Genomic DNA, 20,522 nt, shown 5'->3' on the forward strand with positions numbered 1-20,522 from the left:
GTTATTAATGAATTTTTTCGCACACAATGTTCATGCTCAAAACCTCATGATTTTGTTTTTGAGTTAATGCAACAAAAAAAAACCGCTTATTGGCAAGATATTTTTTTTTAATTTTTAAAAAATTTATTTGATTTTTGATGAGTTTTTTTCCCAACTCATGTATGCAATGTTAAGTCAATGGAAGCAGGCATTCCCTTCCACGAGAGAGAAATTTTAGAAACCTTGAGGGAAATGATCAGGAACGCATCTTTATACGAGAAAAATAACATGCAAGGAAAGAAAAACATTAGATATACAACATTTAAAAGTGTTTAATAATTTGATTGAATTGAAAAAAAAAAAATTATTGTCTCATACAGTATTTGTTTATTATTATTTTGAACGCGGCCTTACCTAATTTAGAGCAATGCACCCTCGTGGATTTCTTGCACCATGCAAACACGCGTGAACTTATTTAAACAGTTATAATGTGGTGAAATTGATTCCCAAAAATTATTGTCTCATACAGTATTTGTTTATTATTATTTTGAACGCGGCCTTACCTAATTTAGAGCAATGCACCCTCGTGGATTTCTTGCACCATGCAAACACGCGTGAACTTATTTAAACAGTTATAATGTGGTGAAATTGATTCCCAAACAGGATGCCACGGCACCCGTGGGTAAGGGGCAGTAACAAGCAGTGCCGTCTTAACGCATGGGCCCACCCAGGCACGACCCGGGGGCCTCAAGAGAGAAGACCCCTACAAAAATGAGATCTGGTTGAAAATTTATAGAATTAACCAGGTGGGGCCTCAGAAAAATCACTTGGCCTAGAGGCTCATGATGCTCTTAAGACGACCCTGGTAACAAGGCGGGGAAGGGGGTTCTCAACATTTTCTATTTTCAAATACAAATACAACGCCACAACAGGCAAATTGCCCAACGAGGTGGCTGACTTAAGAACATCATGGATCCCCGAGCCATTTTTTGGAGGCCCTACCTACTACTGCTACCCACACAGGGACGCAACTTGAGGGGGAAACAGGCGGGTCTGGTGAGCTGGACTGGGGGGGGGGGTTCCGAATTCCCTATACAACTGCTCCACACGGGGTGCCAAAATGCATGCTCAGCCCGGCTGACAGATATATTTGTTTCTGTCCAGTCGTTCGGAATGGATTACAGTGAAACCTCTCGATAACGAACACCCATTGAACCTAAAATTTTGTCCATTAATGAGGCACGACCGAGAATGAGGAGTGAGGAGTCTGTTAATGAATATTAAAACGCATTGAGGGGGGACCATCGATATAATTCCAGAAAGTGTCCGTTATGGAACTGCCAGCGGTTCTAAACCCGGGCTCCGCAGCTGCTGGAGGAAAAATAAATCAGTATATTTGATAAATAAATTAAGGCTATGGGACCCCGCCATAGAAATTGTATGCTAAAAAGTTCTCCGAGTGTCAAAAAAAGGTAGAGAACCGCTTGTCTACAATGTAAAAATTTCGATCTAATAAGACCCAGCAACAAAAAATGACCGTGATATCGTAATCAGTAATCACAAAGAGTAATGGAAAGAATCCAATCAATGGGTGAAAAACATTACACCTCAGTTAAACCACCGAGATTGCGTCCAATCAGATTCCTTCACGTATGATGTGAAAAGACTGAGTTACACTCACAGTAGTTATTAATTGAAATTTTTATTTTTAGTTCTGTTTTCGTTAAAGATATTGTTAGTAAAAAAACCATTTTCTTTTAGTTTTATTGCGATGAAAATGAAATTTTTAAATTTCATTTCCTAAATCTAGATAAAATTAGACCTACATGATCATCATCATCAACATCAGCTCCTCACATATGTTGTTTTGCCGCTGATGTCCTAGAATTGGGATTCATTGGAGTAGTTTTTCCGACCCTTTAAATATATTAAGTGGCGTACTTAAAATTCGATCGCATCACATTGCCAGCCATACTTTTCGTGTTAAATACGCGTAACTACAAACTAACCTTTACATTTCTATTTGCTGTTAATGTAATAATATATTTCATGTTCAAATCGGTTTGTCAACCGCATAATAGTACATGTAAATTAACTTCAAAGTAAAACTAATTTTTCTTTTCATTTATTTTATTTTTCATAATAAAATGGCTAGGAAATTATGTGATGCGGACGAATTAATTGAAAGTGTAACGCTATACAATTCTAGACCACTATTATTTCATGGGTATATAGGACCCTTCATATTGTTTTATTTGATATGGTCGTACGTTTGGTTATGCATTTATAGCCCCTTCGACTACTTTGAAGCGGGTATGATAGCCCTTGCGGTAATAGGGATTGTGCAAATCCTAGTATGCCTGTTTTGTCATTGGTCTGTACATGTTCGATGTTGGTTCTCGTGCAGCAAGGTAAGTTGTTCTTATCAAAAAGAAGGTCATTATTATCAATATTGATTAAAGTCACATTGGACCACCAATAGATGGTGTCCACATTGTGCCATTGCAGGAAGTACCCCGTCCTTAAAAATGTGATCGAGCATTTGGTCTCGTGGATAAGTATTACTTGACATGTGAACACGGTTTACTGAAGTTGGTTTTCTGTGGTTCCCAACTTCTCTCAAGTTGCAAATCGACCGAGCGCGTTTCTCATTCAAAGTCTTTCCACAGCGAGCACCAGATCCACAACGCATTTAGACGGCCTAGTTCAAAATGGCTAACTTACATGCCATGAAATACATAACTACTAACGGTAACAACTCCCTACTATACGCTCCTTTATTGTAACTGAATCTGAGTTGATTCCCATTCAGTTCACACTAAGTGAATCTTTAAAATGCAGATATGTCAAAACATAGAATTTCGAGTTATCTTTTTGAACTAGGTAGAGAGTCGATTTATACAGTAGAACTCAGTTAATTCGAATTTTCTATAATTCAAACTTTTCAAACTACCCTTGAGTTTTCTATCAAATTTAATGTGAACATTTCTTGTTTAATTCAAACTTTTTCCGATTCTTTTGGATTATTCGAAGTTGGTGGAAAAAATCATGATTTTTGTATGATATGTTATTTTGTAAGATTATTTAGTTTTGGAAAATTCTACAAGAAGTCAGACCCTTTTCTCGACCAAGTTGTTAAACAAAAAATTCTTAAAAACTAATAAAAGTGTGAAAATCCTGTTCTTCTCTGCTGTATTTTTTAATTTAATGTCCATTTTAGCATTGTTCAGCAAAAATTTTTAAACATTTCTTATAGTAAAAATACACATGACATGACAATGTTTTTGAGCCATGCTTTGATGATGAAAATATTTAAAACACTTAATGGAACAGACAGGACTTCGGATCGTAATACTATGAACAAGAATGTACTCTTTTTCTTTTTTTTCTAGTGCAATTTGGTGCCGCCGCCTCCTCTCTGTAGTTTTTACTGGAACAGTCAAAGGGAAACACATTTGTCTTATTTGTCAGGCTCTGGATCACCACAAACCAATTTGAAATAAATCTCTCGATAAAAGTCACCTCGTTAAATTTCCTGTTTATGTGATAATTTTAGCAATGATCATGAAACTCACAATTTTGGGGCTGACAGGACTCTAGCCTGGGAAGATTCTCATCTTTTTTTTCATGCTATTCACTATAGAAAGGCATGCCTAAGGTCTCAGCCTAGAGACCCTGCTGCAGGTTGTGGGGTCTATGGTAATGATGGCTTATCAGTAAGAGCTGTAATGTGGATCAAGATATCTGGGGCAATTAATAATGGTAAATCAATCCTGAAACAAAATGGGGGACAGTTTCTTTAGATTCTGGACATATGGTCATGGGTATTTTATTCGATAAACAATGATGTGTGGTTTTGTACTTGAAAAAAATCAGATTTGACCAGTGTCACCTATTCTCTGTTCCTTTTAACTTTGGTCCTAATGTAAACAGAATCGTGTTTGATACTCAAAATGATTGGTTGAAGAACATTTTACCTCTCCTATAATACAACCGTGCCAAAAATATAGTTTATCGTTTACCCTTTATTGATAATATTATTATTTAGTATTATTTCAAAGTTATCTGGAAGATAAAAAAAAAAATTTAAGATAGGTCAAAGCATTTTTGTTGCTATGTTTTCAGGGCGGGTATAGACGGTCAATTTGCAGAAGGTCCAGATGGGAAAACAATTTGTGAGCTATTCAAAAAATTTTGACAGGTAACATGGCCGATGCGTTAGTCGGAAATGTGGGTCCCACCCACTCTGTTGTTACATCTGAAAATGCAACGACACTTTCTACAGTTATTGAGCATCATCCGAATAAATCTGTCTGCAGACTTGTAGCTGAATCCAGAATCACTCCATCCAGCACATACAGAATCCTGCGGAAGACATTACACATGTTTCCGTACACATTGGCGTATGCAGAGAGGAGTTTGGGGTTTTAACAAAAAAATTGAAACCCCTGAGAAAATTCTTCATGCGCCTATGTCTGTACAAGATTCAATGCCGTCACGCCATACCAGTTTGAGCTGAACGACAATGCAAGGATTTTGCTAACGAGATGCTGAATATGATTGATGGTTCTGGTTTGCGCTTTTGAAACAATTTGTCGCCACTCAACAAGCGTTGGAAGATCGACCAGGCACGCCGTGGTTCATGCAAGATGGGACTCGCCCACACCGCACACAAGCCGTTTTTGACTCTGGATGAATACTTCGATGATAGTTATTGCATTGAACTGTTCGACAGTTAAGGGAAAAGGTTTGGACTGGCCTCTATGTTCACTCGACCTCACTCCCTGCGACTACTTTCTGTGGGGCACACTGAAGGACATTGTTTACCACAACAATCCTTTAACACTCGACGAGCTGGAAGAGGCTATTTGTCAAGTTTTTTGTCGATTTCCAGTGACACACTACAAAGAGTCACTGATAATTTCATTCTTCGTTAGCGATATGTGTGTTATGTGATAGGTGCACATCTGGAATCACTTTTGATGTGAATGCAACAAGGGCTGTTTGCATTACCCACTATGTGCAGCCTACTTATGATAATGTCACCTGCGGTGCCATCAATTGGCACCGCATTTGTTGTGCATTGCCGCATTGTTTATTGTAACTAAAATTTTGAGGTTTATATTCGATTCTTACGGTTTTTTAATAAATATACCACTAGTTTCATGCTTCTATCTATCACAGTTTCCGAGTTATTTTCAAAGTTAAGGGTCCTTCGTGAAACACCCGGTATCATATATGTCTCTCGCAGTTCTGTTTTAGCAACTTTTGTTGGGAGGCATTGACGTTAGCTTCATCAAAGGTGTGAAGGAAAAATTCTGAGTATTACCACAAGGACATAATGGTAAAGTTTTGAAAACCTGATTCGAAAGTGCACTGTTCATTTTTTATTCAGTTAGCCTCGTTGTGATAGACACTATAAATCCCACTATGGAGTGGCCCTTGAGAAAATCTGGCCTGGGACCCCTGCTGGATTCTGGGGTCATGGCTCACAACATACGCTCGGGTAAAAAATTTAAATTGTCTTAGAATTTCAACAAGAAGTTGAAGTAAAGAAACGAAGTACTGGATGACTCCATCATCAAATTGGAACTGCTGCAGTCCAAGGAAAATTAAGAAATATTTAAATACACAGACCTGCAAGAAAAATTTTAAAAATGGCAACACAGCAGTAAGTCCAATGTCGCTGTTGTCGGGCCCAGGCGAGGCGTAAAAGCTTTGTGTCGTGCAGTCATACACGAGTGTGCCTTCGGCTCCGAAAGCCCATATCGATGATGTTTCGTTGAATGGTTCGCACGCTGACACTTGTTGATGGCCCAGCATTGAAATCTGCAGCAATTTGCGGAAGGGTTGCACGTCTGTCACGTTTAATGATTCTCGTCAGTCCCGTTCTTGCATGATCTTTTTCCGGCCGCAGCGATGTCGTAGATTTAATTTTTTACCGGATTCCTGATATTCACAGTACACTCATGAAATGGTCATACTTGAAAATCCAAATTTCATCGCTACCTCGGAGATGCTTTGTCCCATCTCTCGTGCGCCGACTATAACACCACGTTCAAACTCACTTAAATCTCGATAACCTGCCATTGTAGCAGCAGTAACCGATCTAACAACTATGCCAGACACCTGTTGTGTTATATAGGCGTTGCCGACCGCAGCGCTGTACTCTGATTGGTTCCATATCTCTTTATTTGCATACGCATGCCTGTACCAGTTTTTTTGGCTCTTCAGTTTATATATATATATACACACATACATTGAGTACATGTCTTTGTCCCCCCCCCCCGGAAAAAGTTGAAATGACGGCCCTGTTATCCTCTCCCCTCCCTTTTAATTAGGAACCGAGCAGTTTTTTTCTACTTGTGTATATATTTCAGAATTTTTGCTAAAATTTTTTAAATTCAAAGGCAATAAAAAACATTGCTTAGAAGTGTTTATTGAATTTTGTATAGTAATTGTGTGTGTGTAAAAACTGCATTTCCCACTCGAGAGATTACACTCTCTCAAACAATTTTAAAACGTGATTCATTTATTATAATTCTTTTAATTTTTTTTTTTTCTTCAATTGAATCTTTCTTACTTTTTTTTACTCGGAAAATTCTGTTAGGTTTCCATGCTAAGTCTCGGACGCAAATTTTTTTCCCGCTGCTTGGCGTCATTTCCGAGGCAGTATTGGTGCAGCAACCCTGTAGGATCCCAGCGAGAGAACAGCGATGTCGTAGATTTAATTTTTTACCGGATTCCCGATATTCACGGTACACTCGTGAAATGGTCGTACGTGAAAACCCAAATTTCGCTACCTCGGAGATGCTATGTCCCATCTCTCGTGTGCCGACTATAACACCATGTTCAAACTCACTTAAATTTCAATAACCTCTCATTGTAGCAGCAGTAACCGATCTAACAACTATGCCAGACACTTGTTGTGTTATATAGGCGTTGCCGACCGCAGCGCTGTACTCTGATTGGTTCCATATCTCTTTATTTGCATGCGCATGCCTGTACCAGTGTTTTTGGCTGTTCAGTTTATATACCTCTTTATGTATATACTGTTCTATTTTAATTAGTATTATTAACTGTTTTTACTTCAATGAAATTTTGAAAACTGAAAAGAAATTTTATCTTGGAAAATTTTTTATAACTAGTTTACAATCTTACGTTTGAGGAAACAATTTCACATGTTCCTTAACACTTATTGAAGGGGGTGGGTAAACTCACAACTAATAGACGGGCAGCTTAAGCGACGGTGCAAGGGTTGCTGTGCACCTGGGCGGCAGCGTAAAACTTTATTTAAGACTCCAAAATTTTTAAAAATTTCACACAGTGAAAATTCATATACTGCATCACGCTTTTGAGCTATACCTTGACAACGGAGATGTTGAGAAAACTTGAGGGAATAAATAGACAGAACCTAAGACCATAATACACCAAAAACAAGAATGAAAGCTATCAGGGATGGCTCGAGACAAAATCTCTATTTGTGATCTCGAATTTTTGCACCTCCTGTCTGCATCTCCCCATAGCCCCTACATCCTGCATCAGGGGACCTAGATTGGAATCTTTTGCGGGCCCCAAGCCAGATTTTATATGGACGACCCTTCTACAGTTAATTTATAGTGTGAAAAAAAAAGGAGTCCAGGATCCCCTGGCTGGAGCCATGCCCCATCTAATAACTTATCCCAACAATTCCTAGCAAAAAAACTTTTTTTTGCCCTTTCATCTCGGATTTAGCCCCTCTGCAGAACGAACAGAAATAATTTTTCTTTAGCCAGTGAAACTTTCTTCACCCATTCACCGTGAACTTAGCACCCTTCTCGAGTGGCGCCACATGCGGCCATAATAGTTTGCATCGCCCAAGAGCCGTCTTGTAGGCCTATTCTATAAAAAGGGTCAAGTGTGCATTTTGGTTCCCTTCACCTAGTATTTTTTCCAGAATGGTCTGGAAGCAAAGGAAAAATTCTGCTTCTCACTTGTCCGGTCCCTGGAGTACCTTTTCTACCATGGCCCACATCTCCTGAGACAAACCAGCTTCTATCCCCTATGGGGACAGAGCAGGGCCAACAGTTGGTGTGGAGGTCCCTGGAGTACCAGAAACATATTTGAAATAAATTTCGTAATAAAAAAATAACCTTGTTAAATAGGCATATGCAGAATTTTCTTGGGGGGGGGGGGGTTACATTTTTTCCTGCAAAATAACACTAATTTAGCTCAAGAGGAGGGGGATTATAATCCCAACCCCCCCCCCTTTTGCATACGTCAATGTCTTGTTACACATCTTCACAGGATTAGTGATGATGGCTATCCAAACTAAGTGCGGTTTTAAGGATTAAATTACCTGTTATGTAGCATTATTAAGACAGGTAAAACAATTCTGGATCACACAAAAAACAGAAAAATATACTTAAAAAGCGGGATGTATGGTCACTGCCATTTTTCTCAGTAAACAATCTCCTTAAAAAAAATCAGGTTCATCTAGAGGTCCTCTTGACCAAAGCCCTGTAGGGGTAGCATATGAGGATTCGCACCTGGGTGGCAGGTAAGCTCGACCAGCCCCTGCCAGTAGAGATAAAGGATGAAGAGTGATATTAAAAATTGGTACAGCAATTTGTTTACATGAGGGCCGAAGTTACCGAGAATGAACTTTAGGCTGTCAGCCTCCTGCAATTGTCATCTGGGCGGCAGGTAAGCCTTAGTTGCCCCTGATCGAAGCCTTGGGGATCTTTTGAAAACACAAATAATTATTGCATTGTGAGCACAATGTGATTTCACTTTTATTTTGTCATGATTACTCACACGGGGGTGCACTTTAGTTATTGATACTCCACCCCATGCAGTAAGCACATCATGACCTATCACCCCCAAACATAAGTAATTTGAAATTAATCAATTATCATAACATCTCGTGCCAAGATGACCCTCAGGGTATGACTGGATACTTAAAAGGTTTAAAAATATAAGTGAAAAACAAAGAGAAATAAATCTTTAATCATCCAAAAAATTGTAGGTGTAAGAGAGAAAATTAGAGATTTATTTATTTTTATTCAATATTGTTTGGCCGAGGCCTATACAAGAGGATGTGGAAGTTATGTATGGCGAACTGAAAGTAAGAGAGGAGGGAAAAAAACTAGCTTTATAAGAACAGGATTCAAACTAACAACCTTTGGATTGCCAGTCCCACACTTTACCAACTGATCTGCTACCTTGAGTCCTAATTTAATTTATCAATTTTTGAACATCCACTTGTCACTAATGCATGCGCAGTCTCAGAATGGACGCCCAGAAGTGGCATCACTTCCTATTCTGCCTTGCACCGAATATCGGTGCATATTAAAATTTTGAATTACAAGTGTTTCATTGGACAAGCAAAAATTTTGGACAAAATTAGATTAGATGAATGACGAGTGATGTCTCGTTATATGAGCAAAAATTTTGGACAAAGTTTGTCTTGGTGAATAGGTGACATCTCGCAACATGAATAATGGTCAGAGATATGTGATGGTGGCCATGTAGAAACAATCCCCCCTTCTCAAACATCAACTATATGTGTACATTTACATATCATATTACTGTATACATACAATAATATTACTGTATACATACAATAATATTACTGTATACATACAATAATATTACTGTATACATACAATAATATTACTGTATACATACAGAAATATCCCGACTTATGTTGCCTCACATTTGTCTCATCTCATTCTAAAAAGGAATTTTTTTCAATTCAACACATTTTGAGCATAGCTTGAGGGCTTTTGATATCACATATAAAAAAGCCAAATAGGTAGAAAATAATGAACTAATAATCTAAACGAATCTGCAAATTTATCTCCTGGCTCCTCCAGATGGCGGGGCAAAACCATTGTAAATCTTTACCCTCAACTTATGTCTTTTTTGATTTACTTTGTCTTGGAATAAATTACTGATGGGGTATGAATAATGTGAAAAAAAAAAAAATTATAGTATATATATATATATAACTTGTATATACAGGGTGGTAACTATCTACCGCCCAATAATTACACACGTGATTCCTTGTGAAAAGCTAATATGGAAAAGTGTTTTCAGTTTTTGATCTGACCCATAATTAATGAGTTATAACGTTTTAAAAATTGATGACATCACTTCAAAATCCTGTGAAATTCACCAATCGTACAACTTGGCATTTTTGGAAATTCTAAAAATATATTAACCATCACACAGGAAAAAAAAAAGAATTTTTTTCCTTACACTTTTCAGGAAAGAACTTTTTTTACAAGTCAATCAGAATATGTTCTTTGCACCTCATAACGCCAGCTTTGCAAAGGTTATAGATAGGCGTTAGTCATTTTGTTTAATTCTCCAGAAAGTACGGAGTCCATTTTATTTTATTGTTTTGGTTATAGTTTCTAATATGATGGCATTCAGTATAAAAGATATTGTGTGCTGAACTACCCTTATAAAAATTTTTGAGATGTATGAAGTTATTCTTCAAAACTATTTTTTTGAATAAGGTGGCCGTACACCCTTTATTTTGGCCTGTATTTTCCAGAATTGCCCCGATATTTTTTGTTTTTTCTGTGGTGCCTAACTTTTTGAAAAAATTTACTGGTTTTTCCTATTTTTTAGTCAAAGTTTTCTTGAATTTGCTATTTAATAAAAAATATTGATACAGGTAATTTTTAATGGATTGATCGTATGCAATATTGTCATATAAAAGTTTCAAAATTTCATGAATTATCTCATTTTGCTTGGAGGGCGATTGGTGTGATAACCCCCATAGATCCACGCCTGGCATATGGTATTAAATTCAACTTTCATTTTAACTCAAAAACTAGAGCTGATCTGATAAAATGAATATCAGATTCGAAAGATTCAGTGTCCCAAAAGCACCATAAAATCACTGAAATATCTTTGAGAACAAAATCAGTGTTGAATAGTGTAATCGGTAGAAAAAATCCGAAATCAAAAATTATTTTGAATAGGTCAATTCATAACCATAATCAGTTTGATTAGAAGTTTCCAATTGAATCGTTATTATTTTACTGTTTTCACACCAGTTACACATTCGTCAAGCTACCATTTTTGCATCCTTCATTGAAGCCTTTTACATGTAACAGTTTTGATAAAAGTACAAAACAATCCAAAGAAATATTGCCGTTTTATTGATCAACATGTAAATTAAAACAATGTAAAATAACAATCGAGCAGTAAACATATACGCACAGTAGGCCTATACACCTTCCCTCAAAAAATTTGAATTGTCACATTTTGGCAAAAAGTGTTGATTTGGCTAAAAAAATTTCAAACAGATCTCATTTGGCTAACACTTGACAAATCTGGTGATAAATTTGCCAACATAGGAGACAAAGCAAATACTTAAGTTATACATAATAACAAGGTTATAATATCACACTACATGGAGAGAAAAAAATGCCAATCGTGAAGGAAAAAGAAGGCAGAACTTGACTTCTAATGGGATTGAATATTTCAGTTTATTTTCAAAAAGGAACAACTTGCTGCTGGCGGAGAAATGTACTTTCATTCAGAGTTTGGCACATAACTAACCGTTAGAAAAATGACACGTCACAAAATTTCAAAACCTCATAACTCACTTAATATTTGTCTGATCCAAAAATGAAAAACACTTTTCCTTATCAGTTTTTTACAAGGAATTGCGTAATTATTGGGCAGTCTATAGTTACCACCCTGTATATATTGACATCATGCATTTCCACCATCAACCTTTAAGTCAATCTCCGCTTATGGCAATATGTATATCACAGATACCTGGATAAGGACTAGTCGGAAGCTTTGTGAATTCGTGTTGTCTGTCTAGAATCATGTTACCACAGTTAAGTGTGAAGGATCTTTCTTTGAGAGTGAAGCCATCTTAGAGAGTTTGGGTGTTGGGCTTGGGTATTTTGTCTTTTTTTTATTTCCCATGAAAGACCAAATTTAAAAAATACATTGTAATTGCACATCAATGAAAACTTACAATAGTTTAAGAACTTTTTTTAGGCCCATTTGTCAAGATGCCACTGCCAATATAAGTGACATTCACAGCAGAAGCCCATGAAAGACTAGTAATCTCTTGAGTGCTAGTCTGAACAAGGATGTCAAAATGCTCTGCTCCCTTCATTCCAAAAAAAAACTCAAGCTTTCAATGTAATATAAGTAAAAAAACAATAAGCTAAATCAATTTGTATTTGATCTTTAAAAATAATCCTGGCTGGCATCAAGGAGACACCCTAAAGCAGAATATGCCGAAATCTGTGACATAATTCCCAAAACGATCAGTGCTACTGCATAACAATCTTGAAGAATTTTAAGAAAAGTGTAGAGACATTACAGTAATTTTTGCCACAGAACATTTCTAGTCTGCCAAGGGCTCGTTGCAGAACAAAACAAAACATTCTGCTTTGAGGGGGAGACAGTTGTGGAATGAGTCATACGATTTTCCATTCTTTTTTATGGGTAAGTTCTCTTTCATATAGGAGTGATTTGGAGCAGGAGCATCTTCTATAGTGAACTATGCTCGCAATCCAAAGTACCACTGTATATTTTACCCATGTTTCTGTTGAAGAAATTATGTGCAGAGGTGCTGTGATACCATTGATGCGTTTACCACCGTCTGAAGGGGGTGAACTTTCAAACCATAAAGGAAAAGAAATTCCTTCATTACCAACAAGGCTGAAAACTGATTGCCATGTCACTGTGTGCATGGTTAGGTTTGCATTTGGGTCTGTAAACCTTCGAGCGCAGTACTTCAGCCTAGTGCTTCGAAATAGAACATTGGCTCGAGCGAGTTTCGCTACTCTAGCTCACTTGATATCCCAGTTGTTGAGGTTGATTGCTAAAATCTTTAATTTGAGAGAAGTTGATTTTGTTCATGGGATGAAAATTCCAGGGAAAGTAATATTTATAGAGGATTTTTGCAATGCATTGGCTGATGTTTAAATGAAAGGGCAGAATGTTTGGGGTTTGGCTTTTTTATGGAAGATATATTTCTGATTAGTTTGCTGTTTATAGCATCAATCAAGGAGCTATGGTAGCATCAATCAGCAGCTGCAGCTTTGAGATGATTCAGTTCATCTGCAAGCAATTTCAGGAAGAGCATGTTAACAACTCGTGATGCAGATGTATTTATTGTATGCCACATATTTTTATGCAGAAGTATTTGATAAATTTTAATGGTGGGACTGTGTGCAAACGATTTTTTTTAATGAAGTGGTTATAAAACAATGTTTGAGATAAAAACCAATGCGTCTAAGAAAGCAAGTTTACTATTGTTTTCTTCCTCTATAGTGATTTGGAAACAGGGTCAATGGAATTGAGCATAGGCCTATCCACTGTGTGATCAACGTTTATGTTATGGTCAAGAAGGACAAACCAATCATCAACGTATTGAGTATAGAAAAGAAATTGAGGTACATGAGAAAAGTTCTATTTCAAAGCATTAATTTATTTGTCCATGTATATTATATCATTTTGCAACAGCTCATGTGCTTTGAATCAGTGATGCTTTGAAATAGGTGTTTGGGGCAAAGATTATTGTAGTTATGGTTTGTAATTACTGAACTTCGTTTGAAAATGCAGAGCACAGCATCACCATTTTTAAGGCTGATTATTCCCCTCCCAAAATGTAAAAAAATGGCATTTATATAGATGCAGTTAATGATCTAGCTTAGTTATAGGGCCGCAACTAGAGGGAGGCAGGTGGTCAGATGCCCTGGGTACCCCAGAGGGGGTGCCAAATTCACCCTTCAACATTACAGGGGGGGGGGCATTAAAGTGCCTGCTTGCTCCGGCTGATTAGGCATGTAGTTGCGGCCCTGATCTTAGTGGTTCCTAAAGGGGGGGGGTTGCTTTTAATGAACTGGGGCAGTCACAAAAAATTTTGCAAAATAAATGTTTTGATAAATTTATTTCATGTTCATACAGCATGAATAAAAATACTTCAATCCTGAGTGAAACCTCAACTCTGAACTGAACTATTTAATATCCATGTATGCACTCAGTAGTCAAAAGTAAAGCACACAACTGATAATTTTATTCATTTTTATGTGTTGATGATTTAACATATTAATTATATCGTGTCTGAAGCATCCAGAAATCTTGGTTTTGTAATTCGTAATAGTAAGCTTTTTCATAATGTTGAAACTATCTTGTTACATTTCAATTCCTATGTTCGATCTGTTTTGGAATACATGCTGTAGCATAATTTGGAATCCACATTGCTTATTTAATATGTTTAAAATTGAAAGTGTTCAAAACAGGTTTTTACACTGTGTATTTTAAGAAACATCAGTCATTACTTACCAAACAAAATACTTCGCTCATCGTTCAGTTATGATTCACTTGAAACTCGCTGTCTCAAGGCCCTTACTAGATTTTTTTCTTCACTTTGATATTGACTCACCTGATATTCTAAACCTTATTACTTTTTATTGCCCACGAATCAATCTAAGATGCCGTAATCTTTTTTTATGTTCCTCCATATCGTTCTAATGTTGAAAAATTCTCCATTGTCTCTATGATTTCTAAGATGCAGTAATAGTGATGATGTATATCTTTAAATTTTTATTTTGTATATGCATAAGTTTTTATCTTTATCTTGTATTCCTACATGCAAACTGTAACTGGCCTTTGGCTGTAGTTTGTATTTTTGAATAAATAATAAGAAAAGATTTCTTATGCTTCACTGTTTATATGAAGCATAAGGGTAATTCCCAAAAAAAGTGTAGGCCTACTCCCCCCTAAAATTTCAGAGCATTTTTGGTAGTAATTGTGTGTGTATATATATTTACACACATAAGTGTTTTCTAGTTCTTCAGTTAATTCTCTGTCATACAGTATTTCTTAATTTGTTTTAGATGGTATCAATGGCGGATTTAACGGCGCCCAGGGCCCCGAGTTCTAGGGGCCCCCACGAATCCCCAATTTTACACTTTTTTCTAATGACACCAAGCAGTGGTTTTTCGTTCTTGGGAAACTAAAAAAAATTGTAAGGGGAAGCTGCCCGTTTTTCCTCCCGTCGTTGGACGACGACCATTCTTATGCATCTTGAATCTTGCCAGAGCCTCCATTGGCAAAACAATCGATTAAGCGTCGATATAGGAGACATTGCTGTTGAGCTCACCTCCTCTCTCTCAATTTTTGCCTTTCTCAAGGATTCCCTGTTTTGCCGATGGGGATGGGTGGGAGATATCCAGACCTTTATGTTTTATCAAGGTCCTGTCTGGAGTAGAGTCGGAGCCAGGGTTGCTCACAGGGTTATGTAGTATGTTGATTGGTTCCGTAAAAAATTAACAAAAAATAATTCTTTTTCACACTTATACTTCTTGTTCTGTCTGTTGTCTTGCTCTATCTATATCTATATAAGGTGTCTAGCAGTTTGTACGGCCTTGGGTGCCTACGACTTGTGTTTTTGTATAGTTTACATCCTCTCCCTTTTTTGATTGTGTCCAGGCAGTGTCTTTTTTTTGCTTGGGGGTAAAAGTGTTTTACAATAAATGAAATTCTGTATTGAATGGGGATCCAGTGACTTATATATGTTTCAGTCGTCTAACCAGAATGTTTTGAGGAAAACTTGTCTACTTGTTTTGTGACTGAGGCAGTGCCGTCTTAGGGCATGGGCCCACCCGGGCATCTAAAGAGAAGAGGCGCCTCAGAAAAATGAGAAGCAGTTGAATTTTTGAGAATTTGTCAGGTAGGTCCTCACTGAAATCACTTGGCCCGGGGGCCTATCATGTTCTTAAAACAGCACAGGACTGAGGCCTACAGATATGGGATAGTATTCTTATAAGATTTTGGCAGTGGCTAGTCCTTTTGTAGCTTATTAAGTTACCAAGGCAAGACTTCAAAGTGCTGAGAAGAATCCTGCTTCTATTTGAGGCAACAATTAACTCCATTTATACAATATCAAGTGGTTCTCGAACGTTTGATAACCACAGCTTCCTTTTTGTTCGTTTGAGCCCCTTATTTTTCGTTAAAATGATCGCAAGCGAACATGTACAGAAAATCCAAAGGAAGGTTTTTTGCATAATGTACTCTACGTAATACGCAATCATTTAATAGCAGAACTGAACAGACGCAGAAAAATCTATGAAAATGTTAAGTAATTTTACAGTTTTTTTTCGTGTTTACATTGTGTGTAGAAGAAAAGAAAAAAATGTATTGATAATTTAATAGAAATGTATGAAGATGACATTGATTCAAGTAATTTTAAAGATGAGTTGGAACAGTTTTTAATCTTTTTAGATGAAGAGGACAAGCGATCAAACAATAATGTATAAAAAATAGCGTTGGATATGAAAGCAACTTTTCCAAATGTGAAAATTATTTTGGAAATTTTGTTAACCACGCCAATTTCAAACGCATCAGGGGAACTCTTATTCTCTTGTCTAAAAAGAGTAAAAAATTTTCTAAGAAATTCAATGTCAGAGGAAAGACTAAATAATATGGCTATTTTACACATAGAGAGTGATTTTCTTGAAATTATTGATTGTGATGAGATAGTTAATGAGTTTGCTAAATGAAAAGTAGGAAAAAATGTATTTAAATAACTTCACATTTACAATTTTAATTCCAAGTAAAAAAAATCCTACGATTTTTTTTATGTTCAAATGTTTGATTGTTAGTCCTATTATACGTATTAATTGCAATTATACTTTCACATATGTTAAAAACTTTGTGATTATTATGATATTAATATTATTAAATAATATTATATTATTAAATAATATTATTAAATAATATTATATTATTAAATAATATTATATTATTAAATAATATTATTATGCTATTAATAATATTTAATATTTTCTATTTATTGAAAAATATGGTAAACATGTAGTTTTTTGTATTCCCCCCCCTCTTTTTTAAGGGGTCCAATATTTTTTGCTGTGCCCGGGGCCTCAACTGACCTTAATCTGCCTCTGGATGGTATCTAATAATTTCAAAAATCGTTTGTAGTAAAACTTCAAAATCTTGTTCTCCCAGTATGAAAAAGTGCTAAAAAAGACTTTTTTGGAAAAGTATTTGAGATTTACATCAAAAATTGAATTATGTACATTTGCTTCAAAATAGAATTTTTATCAATCATTTGAATTTTTAATTAAAAAAATAAATTAGGCTTTCTTGTCCGCTCATTTGCATGTTCCAAAAACTCAAGCATCACAACAGAGTAGACCAGGGGGGCGTAATTACAATCCCTACATTCTTAGTAACATGAGGGATTGGCACAGTAGCAATTGGTTACTACAAGCAAGAAAGATAGCAAAATGTTACGAGGGGCAGAGCTTTTGGCGAAACTGAATTTCGAAGTTCATTAACAAAAAACAAAAGCATTTTTTAGTGAATAAATAAATGATAGTAGGGCCCAGCTTCGGGAGCTGTTATTATTGTCATCTTGATGCACCTGAACTGCATTTTATTAAATCAGAAAAAAAATAAACATTTTTAGTGAATCAATAAATGATAGCAAAGATGGAAGGGAGGGAAAAAAATCTCTGCAAGGTTTGAGAGGAAATCGAACACGCAACCGTTAATATGTGCGTACCAACGGTTGCACGCTTGTTAGAGCTACAATTAGAATTTGCAATGTGACTCTGCAGTTAAATGCAAGTTTTTTGAAATTCCTTCATTAATTGATTTTTATTTTAAGTATGTGTCTGAAGAAAAGTATCCAGAAATACGCAAACATGTATTGTTCATGTCTTGTATATTTGACAGCCTTACATATGTGAACAGTTGTTTTGTCGAATGAAGAATACAAAATCAAACTAGAACACATCGGACTGATCGGCATTTGTAGTTACTTTACGAATAGCAACAACACAAATTTTACCTAACGTTGAAGCTTTCATCAAGCAAAAACAATGTTAAGTTTCACATTAATTTAGGAATTACATCCACTCACATTCCTAATGTAAGTAACCAAAGACTTTGTTTTTAATTTGGTACCTAATTAATTCAACATGTACCTGAATAACTAAAATAATTGGTCCTGCCCGAATTCAGTTCAATTTTTTAAAACAAAAATGCTACATAATGAAATCATGAAATATGTCCAGACCTGCCAACTCTCCAGATTTATGCGGGAGAAAGATGCTCTGGATTTTTCATCCTTCTTCCCGCTCTCCGGATTTGTTAAAATTTCTCCGGATTTTGGCAGAAAATTAGACTTTAAGCAAGCTTTCACGTTGTCGTGACGTCAATGACTGCTGTCGTCGTTAGGGAAAACACCCATAGAGGACAGCCGTGGTCATTCCGATTGAGCAGCCGTAAAAATAAGCTTGGTGACCGTAGTCTTTGCTTACATAGCGTTTAATGGCAATCATTTATCAGGGGGAAGCTTTTGGTTGTCGAAATTATTGTATAATCGTTATTGTATTTTATTAACAGTCGTGCGGTAAACACAAGTTTTTAAATTGTTTCTTCCGATTAAATGTGTCTTCAGAAAGGAAATACAGAGTTTTAAGGTTTAAGCTATATAAAGGTAAAATTTAAAGCTATTAAGACTACATATATCCAAGATTATCAATCAATCACTGATAGCATCCACAAAAGGAGACAATTATGTTTTATTAACAGTATGTGGATGTGACTTCTTTATTCTGCATGGAATTATATTCTGCTTGGGGGCAATGCAGAACCGGCTTTGTGGGGGGGGGGGGAAATGTAACTTTTTCTTAATTGATTAAATTTTGATAGAGTCTATGAGGGTGGGGGGGGGGACTACCCGCTCGGGAGAATCTCCGGATTCCAAAAGTTGGCACGCCTGTTTGTCGTATGCGTCACATTTTAATTTGTTGTATCTGAGCGTACGTAGGATCAATAACAACATCCAGTTGTTAAAACCTTCGTAGAAATATTAATATAGCAAAAAAGGCATTTTTGGCGCTATAATTTGCAATGTTTTTTTAAATCATTCAAAATTAATATTTATTAAAATTAATTGAATTGAAAGTTTACATTTTTAAAAATATTTTGAAATATATTTCATTTGTGATCATCTTTAGGGGGCTGCTCCCCACGCCATTAATGACTGACCCGCAGAATGCAACAAATTTTTTATGTGGCCGTCGAGTGTAAAATGTTGAAGACCCCTACCCTGGTGCATGCCAGGTTTACATTGCACCCGATAATGAATATCAAACTATTATTTCATGGTCATAAAAAAACATTTGAGAAAGCCATTCAACAATAAGTTTGGATTTTAGTGCCCGCTGTCCAGCGAAAAAATTTTAAGTGTACCCAGAGGCATTTAAAGGTTGAGGGGGAGGCTGTTGGGCTAGAGAACCAATTATTAACTCAGGGCCACAACTAGGTAGTCTTTCAGCTGGGCAAACATGAACTTTGCCTCCCTCGTATAATTTTAAAGGGTCCAGCACCAGATTCTTGCCACTACTGCAAAAGTAGGTTGACGAACGAGGTCATCGCTGAAATCAAATAGATTTGAAACAAAAAAATAAAGTTTTTCTTCCCCCCCCCCCCCCCCGTTAAGACATCCCATTAGATTTAGGGTCAAATTTGTCTTTGCACTATCGATGATACTCATAAAGTTAATGCGGTCACTACTTAAAAATTGAAGATCAGTCAATTATATAATTTTTCACGCTTTTGGTCGGTAGGATAAAAAAAAAGATAAGTCACTGTTTACCTTTCTTCACTCATGGAATCATGGCCAATTTACATTTTAGGACCAAACTTGGGTGGGTGCGAGGGACAAGGCAGCACCAGGAAACAAAATATTAAGGACTGTAAAAATTAAAATACAGGGTGTTTCAAAAAGAATTAACCGATTTGAAATGCCTATGTTATACGAAAAATATTGAACATACTTAAGATTAATTTTTTATATTACATGGCTAATTATAAAGTTTTTTTACAAACCAAATTAAAGGTGCTCAATATGTCCAACTTGGGATGCGGTAGTCATTCGTCCCAAACTTTTGTGAGCATGTTTGTATTCACTGCTTCCACAGCTGCTGTTATGTGTATCTTCAGTGCGACTAATGTAGCTGGAAGGGGAGGCATATAAGCATAGTCTTTTATAAACCCCCATAAGAAAAAATCTCACGCTGTGAGGTCCAGCTATCTTGGAGGCCAGTGACGTGTTTAACTGAATTGTTAGGCAGGGCTGTCTTAAGAGTATCATGGGCCCCCGGGCCAAGTGGTTTTTCGGAGTCCCTACCTGGTAAATCCTAGAAAAAATTTCAACTGGATCTCATTTTTGTGAGGCCCCCGGGCCGTGCCCGGGTGGGCCCATGCATTAAGATGGCACTGTTGTTAGGTCCCATACAGCCGATCCATCATTGGGAAAAGCCAATCTTGGCAAACACTGAAGTGGCGGCCCGAAGGAATAGCATTAGCACTATATATATATATATATATATTAAGAGATTATTATAGGCCGGAGCCCTTATATTACAATCAAGCAGCAGAAAGAACGGCAAATAGGTGGTGTACAGAATCATCAAATTAGATCACTAGGAGTTACACAGAAATGTCACAATGCAATACAAAAAAGAAAAAAAAAACAACAG

At 36.5% G+C, this 20,522-nt stretch overlaps 1 protein-coding gene across 1 annotated transcript in view; it reads left to right on the forward strand.

The window, feature by feature from the left end:
* The first annotated feature begins 1,791 nt into the window (after positions 1–1,791).
* LOC149067581 (endoplasmic reticulum transmembrane helix translocase) overlaps positions 1,792–20,522 on the forward strand; it is a 121,279-nt gene continuing 102,548 nt past the window's right edge. The window contains exon 1 of the mRNA XM_089252424.1: positions 1,792–2,390. Within this exon, the coding sequence (XP_089108550.1) occupies positions 2,127–2,390 (264 nt within the window). The 5' untranslated portion in view covers positions 1,792–2,126. The remainder of the gene's footprint in view (positions 2,391–20,522) is intronic.

This window comes from Pholcus phalangioides, unplaced genomic scaffold, assembly GCF_987345545.1.
Source record: "Pholcus phalangioides strain wild (caught in Gottingen) unplaced genomic scaffold, Ppha-v1.0 ptg000029l_1, whole genome shotgun sequence".
NCBI classification, from domain to species: domain Eukaryota; kingdom Metazoa; phylum Arthropoda; class Arachnida; order Araneae; family Pholcidae; genus Pholcus; species Pholcus phalangioides.